This window comes from Danio rerio, chromosome 9 (genome assembly GCF_049306965.1).
Source record: "Danio rerio strain Tuebingen ecotype United States chromosome 9, GRCz12tu, whole genome shotgun sequence".
Classification (NCBI taxonomy): domain Eukaryota; kingdom Metazoa; phylum Chordata; class Actinopteri; order Cypriniformes; family Danionidae; genus Danio; species Danio rerio.
This window is the reverse complement of record NC_133184.1, coordinates 1,995,446-2,005,046: the sequence shown is the minus strand read 5'-3', so window position 1 is coordinate 2,005,046 and position 9,601 is coordinate 1,995,446. Positions and strand designations below refer to the sequence as shown.

Genomic DNA, 9,601 nt, shown 5'->3' with positions numbered 1-9,601 from the left:
GCAGACTCCATATTCCCCATAGTTTTAGTGTCGTTTTAATTAATGCCAGACTCACTTTCTCACTAAGGAGAAAGGGAAAATGTGTTAACAGAGCAGGAGCTCTGCTGTACACTACTGGATACATTTTTTTATCGTTTAAAAAAATATTTTAAAAGGAAAAATTTTAAATACTTAATTTAAAAATCACATTTTTAAAAAATATGCATGAAGCAAATTAAATTTATCTGTGTTTGCAATTCAGAATTTACTCAATCCTAATCAGAAATCGTGCTTAATGTACATGTTTATATAGTGGACATTTGTAAATAAGCTTTTAATTAAAATAGATGTATTTATGCCTCCTTTTTTTGGCATTTGCTCGTTCAGGAAAATACATTGTGCACAATGATAACGATTTTAGAAAGTGCGTTTTAAATATTTATTTTACAATAACAACACCATCAATAAATAACATAATATACATTTTTTTATATTGCACATTTTTCTCAAGTGAAAATATGAAAATTCATACAGTCGGCAATATGTAAAATACAGAGACGTAATGTACAGAGTCGTGTATCACGGCAACCCTTGGGAGAGGAGCAAAACACTGGGATTTTAGTATTGTCATTTATTGAACAGACGGCAACCAGCCCTGTTCTCCAACTCGGTAACATTTATTTATCTATTTTATTTAAAAAAAAAAAAAAAGAAATCTTCTTTCATTTTAAACGGTAACAGCAATGCGATATGCTTTTTATATACAATGGATCAGATCATTTTGGCTTGCGACATGAGGCCTATTTCTTCGCATTTAATTTCTGTAGTGGTGAGGTAATGTCAGATTGAGTAATCCTAACATCTGAAATAAACACCCAGACAGTCACATAAATTATGAGAATAATAATAATATGCAAAAGCTAATCATTTCGGATGGCAGTCAAAATGCATTTGGCTTAATGCAATTTAAACCTATGCGTGTCGTAACAAAATATTTCACCATTTTGATCTGTACAAGTGCTATTTTGCTATCTTTAAAATGAGGTTTTATAGGAAGAATTCCGCCCAGTGACAAAAAAAAATGTATGCAGACAGAAATGCATGAGCAATTTGTCTGAAGTTTGGGGTTGTGTGGATAATCCCATTATATTGTGAGTGAAGAGTCTCTACTGGGAGTATTATGGAAATATCGGTTTGGATTTAATGAGACTGCTCGCATCAGCGGAACATCTCTGAGAGAAAAGTCTACCCAGGCCGGCCAAGGTTCCAATAAGAAGATTGGAAATAGGACTCGGTGGAAAGGGATTTTTTTTTAAATAATAATCATAAAAAAATCTCAGGTAACGAATACCACGTTTAATACTGTACAATCTACACACCAAGAACAATGCGAAATGCTCAAGGTCTTTTATCTATCTTGTCTAATGACTTCCCACAGCGGGTTGTTATGCTTTGACAGCGAGTCTCTGAACGGGAACTTTCTTACATTTCCACATTCAAAGGAGGTCCATCAAGGTACATGATTGGCAATTTTCGTCATAATCTTCACATTATTAACAGCAGAATTGACATTGTAGCAGTAGTGCACATTTTATGCGCCTCACTCCTAGATCATCAGGGAGAGTCCCTCGAGCAGCAACACTTTCAGAATAGCATCGTTACATCTCGCGCCTGGTCCCCTATAACTGATGCTACTAAAGTGGCACAACCAGTGTATAGCTATTCTCTTTACTGCACACGGTGTGGATGTAACCAAAATAACACTTGCATACAGTGCCTAGTATTACAAACAAGCCAAATAATACTTAAAAATAAATTAAACATGTGCCTAGTAATACAAATAAGTCAAATAATACTTAAAATAAAATAAACATGTGCCTAGTAATACTGAAAAGTAAAGCATGTTGGTATAAATAACCGTATTTGATCAAATGTAATAGTGTGTGTGTGTGTGGTGATCTTAAAGGCCTTAACAGTGTATTTTAAATAGATATTTTTGTAATAATTCTGGGCGTACACTGGAATGAAAATGCTGTCCCTTTTGTAATTTAAAAATAATAACAATAATCCTAATAATTGCATGTGCTTTAAATAAAAGAAGTGTGTATGCCAGTAGTGAGCTATCTATTAAGCGCGCTTTCTTCTCTCTGGTCCGGTGAGGGCACCGCGGTTTTGCTGAGGACTGCCGCCGAGTATGGCAAAAATCCGCTCTCAGACCTTTGCCCGGTCGCCGTGCAGGTAAAATCAGAGCTGGAGCTCCTGGAGCCCAGTGCGCTGGCGGCCTGACTGCTGTGGCAGCTGAGACACGAGCACGGCCCGGTAGCCGAGGGCGCGCTGACCGCCGCAGCCGCTGCCGCCGCCGCCGCTGCCGCCGACGCAGCCGCCGAGCTGTTTAAACCAGCGGGTGACTGGTACAGTCCTGGATGTCGAAAGCTACACAGCAGCTCTGGGCGCGAATATGGATGAGAAAGCGCACGGAAAGTATCAAGGGGACGTATAGAGGTAGCAAAAGGTGAGGATGCGGCTCCTGAGGCGGCTGCCGCAGCAGCTGCTGCCGTGACACCGACATGGGGGTAATAGTGTAGTGGCATGTGGGAATGAAAAGGGTAAGGCAGACTTCCGGTGGCGGCGGCGTGCGTCATCATATAGGTGTAGAAGCTGGGATCGGCGGGATGTGGCCAGGACATGGCAAGCCGCTGCCGCTTGTCCTTCATTCGTCGATTCTGAAACCACACCTACACGTATCCACAGAACAGGTAACAATTAGGGATCAGGTGAGCAGGTGGGGAAAATTAAACATCACAGTTTTGAAATCTCATGGCTTGTGTATAAATAATATTTGTAAATTAATGTAGCTGATCTATTGAGAAACGAATTATTATTGTTGTTATTGTTAAGAGAGGAGAAATTGGTGTCACTTGCAATTCGACAAATAGTTTTGCAAATGCAACTAATTTTAATATCTTAGGAGAGCTCAGATGAAAAAGACGGGGTTCTGCATCAGACAAAATAAAATTGTCTGTATTACACAGTGCTTTAGCTACATCCCTGCATTATTTATGTCCACTATATAGAAATATTCTTTATATATATATATATATATATATATATATATATATATATATATATATATATATATAACAGAATGGATTATTATTTTAGATTTGGCAATGGGCATTTAAATGCGTGAATTTATAGTGCTAGAGCATGTAACCAGTTAATATTTGTTTGCTAAACATTATAAATTAGCAGGTACAAATTATATCCTGGTGAACAAAATCAGAGCATTACCTTTATTGTTGTTTCGGGCAGGTTTAATGCTGCGGCTAATTCACATCTCCTGGGTCTCGAGACGTAGTTTTCCCTGTAAAATTCTTTCTCCAGTCTTCCAATCTGCTCTCGGGTAAAAGCAGTCCGGTACCTCCTCACCTGGTCCGAGCTCGAGCTGCTGTTTCCCATGGAATTACCGTTAAGATTCGATAGAGAGGATGAACTTGTATTGGAGCCTCCTGAATTGCTGTCCGAGAAACCTAAATCGGATAACGAAAGAGATACAATTCAAATGTATAAATATTTTACAAATATATTTTGAGGTAAAAAACACATTAATTTGAACATTAAAATAATGAACAAAGAAAATCATGCATTTGTAAAATAAGTTAAATTAAACGGGAACGTTTTGGGATCGCATTACATTTTTTTTACTCAGAGATTCAGTGTAAAATATTTTGAATAAACGAAAGATCTAAAGGAAAAAATAAAATGCAATTACATATACACAATTAAATGCAAACGTTTGCATATATATTTTTTTTAAAACGCTAAATGTGTACACTACATAATGCAACGACAGACAATTTATTTCGATAAATGCATCGACATGCTAGCACTCAGACATTAGGAAAAATGCAACACTAAAATATTACTGAACACACAATAAAAAAAATAAATACTAAGCACATTTAAACCATTAATATAAACCAAATTCTAAAGCAGTTATCTTTAAAAAATAAATATCGACATAAACAAATTGAAAAAAAAACGCCTTTTCACGCAATTTCTTTACCTTTATTGTTGTTCTCCTTGTGTTGGCTGATGCTGCCCGGGGAACGATGAGACGGGCAGCCCACTTCCACATCGCTGTTCATGTCGGAGTCAGGAGAAACTTCAGGATACAGGTTTATTTTCTTCCGGCTTTCGGAGGACGACACTTCTGTTGAGGAAGTGTTGTCGTTGTGGTGGTTCCCAAATAAGCTGTCGATCTCGAACTTGCCTTTGGTGGGAATATCCCCATGCAGCGAGGCGGAAGTTATTCTCGGGCTGAGGCGACCTGCGTGCTGGGAATTTTCCAGGGCCTCGAGCACCGCGTTCCCGGCCGAGTCGGTGAGGTTGGAGAGCCTCTTCCCTGCCACTGGACTGTGTAGTCCCCTTTCCATCAGAATCATTTCTTTTCTTATCCTCTCCATCATGAAGTCGTGCAGAAAAAATCCAAAGTCCCAGGGCTGGTGCTCCGATGACTGGTGGCGGATCTAATCCGCATTCAGCTCAGCTGCCGCCTCTAAATAATATAACACCTTTATGAGCTGGAAGGCAAAAAAAAACAGAGGAATGCCAGTGCGGGCAACGAATGACTGCTCAAAATGACCCGCGCATCCTCTCTGGTCCAGAAAGTCATTCATCAAAAAGTGGTTTGCGCCTTCGTCGTTAAAGGTGCGCGTGACGCGGCTCGAATGATCATTTATTGTAACAGGTTTATAAGCAAATAAATAGGAGAGAGACTGTCATCGGTTGATAGAGTCGGCCCTTGATCGGCCAGACGCGTATATCCAGGTGGAGAGAGAGAGGAGAAGTGAGGAGAGAGCAGCTTCTGATCTGAGTCTGTTTTAGATGGCTCCTGGGGTTGGCCTCTGGGGTGAAATTGACAGTCTGATTAATAAAATGAGCGCGGCAACATTTCCCTCTTCATTTAGGAATATCATTATGCTTTGATTCTCTATTGTTCCTTCCTTCTGTTCTGGCTCTCCCTCTCCCTCTCTCTCTCCCTCTCTGAGCTCTGTTTCTTTTTTCTTTCTCTGTCGATTATTTCACACAGACGTTTTCGAATGAGAGGCATTAGTTAAAGATTTTTTTTTTTTTTTGCATCCAATTAGAAGATCCCGTTGCGAATATGGTTGTTTCTTTTCAAAATAACGATACGGACACATTGCATTTATAGTATTATTATTTAAACGATGCTGTTTTTCTTGTATTTGTTGGAGATTAATTATATATTTTTTTTCTGGAAAAAAACAGCACACATAACTACAAATTTGCGCATTATTAATTGATAAAATTATTTATTATTTTCTTACTGATGGACGTTTTCTAAAATGTGTTTTATTTAGCTGATATTGCTGAAATCAGGAGATGCAATGTTTTTTATTTATTTTTTAATAATGTCATCCTTTTTTTTATTTCTGACAATAAATGACGATGTCGTTTTTAAATACATGTTTAAAATGCATAAACGAAATTAAACATTTATTATAAGACAAGAGAAAAGAAGGAACAAATATGCATGTTTTAGCATTAGGATATACGGATAGCCTAGCATCTGTAATGTGTATTTCTAAATAATTATAGTTTTGCCGGTATCAAAACTCTACAGGGATTATAGCTAATAATAATGATAAATAACAAGTCAAACATCGCTGGTCATATACACACAAGAAATCTGATGCAAATGCAAAAAGCAATAATATTTACTTATTACCGCCCTGCACTGTGAATGCTTGTCATTCAGAGAATTTCTGAAATAAAAATTAAAACAGAAAGTTTATCTATAATTCCGAGGCTATAGTCTGTGCACTCAAATCAAGTGTTAACGCGGGGGCGTAAGCGTCTCTTTAAGGCGAGGTTAAGTTATCCACTTGAGAGAGATAGATAGAGAGAGAGAGAGAGAGAGAGAGAGACTGACCGAAATGCGTACTGAAATATTTTTTGCGTTCTTTGTCGCCCTCGCCAGTTTTTCAACAGATAATACAACACCTCTAATTTCTGTGTGCTCTTCAAATACGTTCTCATAGACAGCCTATATCCAATTAGTGCACTTACCAGTTTGTTCATTTTTAGTATCCTATTAATTATATCTTAATTTTGATACACAGACTCAAATAGCATGTTTGGTTAATAGACAAGAATAAAATAAATAATAATAATAATAATAATAATAATAATAATAATAATGCCTTAAAATAAGATATTGCTATAAACTGTCCCTGATGTGTGTAATTTGACGAGAGCCTTGATCACTTTCCATCCCATTTGTCTGCCAAAATGGACACAAAATAGATTATCAATGTAATTAAATAACAGCACGGTTTGTGAAGTGAATATCCTTTGCAGAAATATTGTAGTATTGTAAAGTAATGCATAGAATATTCATTCATTATTTTTTTCTTTGGTATTCATTTGTCCTTTCAGCTGCAACCCAGTACTGGGAAACATCCATAATTATTCACACACTATGGGCAATTTAGTTCAACAATTCCCCTATAGCGCATGAGTTTGGACTGGGGAAAACCAGTATATAAAAATATATATATATGAAATGCATTTTTATAATTATTTTAAACCTATTTAAAATTATGGCGGATAAGCCTAAGCAAAATGAATTAATTATAAACAAACAAACAAAAAAAAATGTTCTTTACAACAAACCCTAGCGTCGCTAAAACCCAAATTTGTGTGCATTTCTACGTGGAACACGATAGAAGATAAGAGACTTGTTTTACTTGTTTTCATAAGACTGAAAAAAAAAAACAATACTGACTTATTTTTTGTGTTGCACTTAAAAGTTCATACAGGTTATGAATGACATGGTGGGCACACATGAATGACACACGGTATTCTGGAACAATAAGATATCAGTTTTGTGGTTCATCTTCTAAATCAAGTCAGTCGTATTTTAATGCACTTTTCAGATTATCTTTGATCATTTTTTAAGTAAAACATTACAGTCGGGCGGCAAGGTGGCTTAGTGTTTAGCACTGTTGCCTCACAGCAAGAAGGCCGCTAATTCGAGTCCCGGCTGGGTCAGTTAGCATTTCTGTGTGGAGTTTGCATTTTCTTCCCGTATTGGCGTGGGTTTCCTCCGGGTGCTGGGGTATTGTGTTGTGGCGCTATAGGGGAATTGAATAAATATTTGCCATAGTGTATGTGTGTGTTTGTGATTGAGAGTGTATGGGTGTTTCACATGACCCGGTTACAGCTGGAAGTGCATCTGCTGCTTAAAACATATGCCTGAATATTTGTTGGTTCATTCCCCTGTGGAGACTTATCCCAATGAAAATTAATAAATGAATTGCTAGTCATAAACATTTCTCATTTGGTTTGATTCACAATGTAAAATAGTTGTGATAGCCTATTATTAGCTACACACATATGCAATTCAGAAATATTTTGTAATATAAAGACTTTAATTCAAAGTGTGCAACCTAAATTATACTAATTAAAACTGTGGAATGCACGATTGGGAAATTTCTAGCAAGACGATAATCCATCTGTGCACAAATGCATGCTCTCACCAAACATTTCAGTGATCCCGACAGCATTCTTTAAACCTGTGTGCTTAAAAAATAATCGACCGTAATAATTAGATTTAAACAAAGTTACATGTAAGAAGTTATAACGTGAAAATGAAACATGTTCTTATATAAATATGCGAACTTACACGCAGGGTTGCGTTTCCCAAAAGGATTAAAGAAGTATTTACGGGCTGTTTTAAAAGCGAGCGCCCATGCAGTATTCCCCACAGAGCCTGTGAGGGTATTGAAACGGACACAGACACGTGCAGCCACCTGCGGGACAACTGCAAAATTACATCCGAACATGGACGACTGTAATGTTTGAATCTTTACATTTATCTACGTCATTAATGAAAGCGCAAAATTGATTACGTTAATACATGACAATTACATAAACATACTGATTAATAATATACTTTAATAATAGAGATGTGAAGGGCAAAGTGCAGAGCTTGATTGATACATTTTAGCTACCACTACTTTAATCAGTTTTTTAACATATAATACTGGCAGAATAGTGTGAATATAGTATCAGTATTTTATTCAGTATTGGATCAGTCACAGGGCAATCATATCACCAAAGGATATTGGAAGCTTGTACTGCAATCAAATGACCAAAGCAGTGTGTACACATAACACACTGTTCCATACAAAAGTATTACCAAATTGTTTGCAGTCAATTAGATTCTTCTTCTTTTTATTATTATTAAATGCTAGAAAATTATTAAATTATCAAGTATAGCAAGAAAAGAAACTTGTCATTTTGAATATTTTCTAAAAGCAAATAACTCATACAGCTAAAGCTTAAGGTTGAATGATCTGAGCACTTCACAAGAATCCATTCGTTCATTTTCCTTCGGCTTAGTCTCTATTTCACAGTGGAATGAACCGCCAACTATTCCGGCATATGTTTTATGCAGCAAATGCCCTTCCAGCCGCAACCCAGTAGTGGGAAAACACCCATACACACATTCACTCATACACTACAGCCTTTACTTCATCCAATTCACAACATTTTTGAGGCATGTAAACAAAAAAAGTGGTCCCAACATATTTCCATAGCTTCCGAGAATCCAAAAAAAGCCACATATTGATAAATAATGTTATGGGAGCTGTTTAAACATTAAGTTATTAATTTAATTGCCTCTTGTTACAGTTATAAAATAGTTTGATAACCAGCAGGACCAACACAATCTCACGGCAATTCGTAACTTTTTGATTTAGTGGCTAATTCGTATGAATTTGTAGGATCTAATTCATACAATTTAGTACGACTTGCTTATCTCCTAATGACGGTTGGGTTTAGGGGTGGGGATAGGTGCCATACCTAAGTCACCAGATTGATTCCAGTTTGAAATGGATTGGGTGCAGTAGGACTGGCTGGGTTACATTGGTGCCGTGACCTGGATGGGAGTGAAGTTTGGGGGTGAGTGTAGCGGAGGCCAGCCAGTGAAGTGCTGTGCAGGTAAACCTCTCTCCTCTGACCTCTAAAGGTGCTCTATGCTTGAGGCCATGGTCTTTAGCTTCCTTGTTAGAGCAACTGACACCCATGCCGACGGTCACCGGTTCGATTCCAGTTTGAAACGGATTGGGTGCAGTAGGACCGGCGGGTTTACATTGGTGCCGTGACCCAGATGGGTAATGAGATTTGGGGGTGAGTGTAGCGGAGGCCAGCTCGTGACATGCTGTGCAGGTAAACCTCACTCCTCTTACCTCTAAAGGTGCTCTAGCGACAGACACTAGAGGCCATGGTCTTTAGCCTCCTTGTTAGAGCAACTGACACCCATGCGGATGGTCATCGGTTCGATCCCAGCTCGGAACGAGTTGGGCGCAGTAGGACTGGCAGGGTTACATTGGTGCCGGGACCTGGATGGGAGTGAGGTTTGGGGGGTGAGTGTAGTGGAGGCCAGCTAGTGACGTGCTGTGCAGGTAAACCTCACTCCTCTGACCTCTAAAGATGCTCTAAGAGGCGCTAGATGCCATGCACTTTAGCCTCCTTGTTAGAGCAACTGACTCCCATGCAGAGGGTAACTGGTTCGATCCTAGCTCGGAGTGGG

General features: G+C 38.2%; 1 protein-coding gene across 1 annotated transcript; it reads right to left on the bottom strand.

The window, feature by feature from the left end:
• Positions 1-404: 404 nt before the first annotated feature.
• On the bottom strand, positions 405-4,810 carry evx2 (even-skipped homeobox 2). Its single transcript, NM_131232.2, has 3 exons — positions 4,046-4,810; positions 3,271-3,509; positions 405-2,714 (listed from the first exon to the last, which is right to left on the bottom strand). Exons 1-3 carry the CDS (start codon positions 4,446-4,448, stop codon positions 2,100-2,102), a joined length of 1,257 nt encoding a protein of 418 aa, NP_571307.2. The 5' UTR covers positions 4,449-4,810; the 3' UTR covers positions 405-2,099.
• Positions 4,811-9,601: the final 4,791 nt, after the last annotated feature.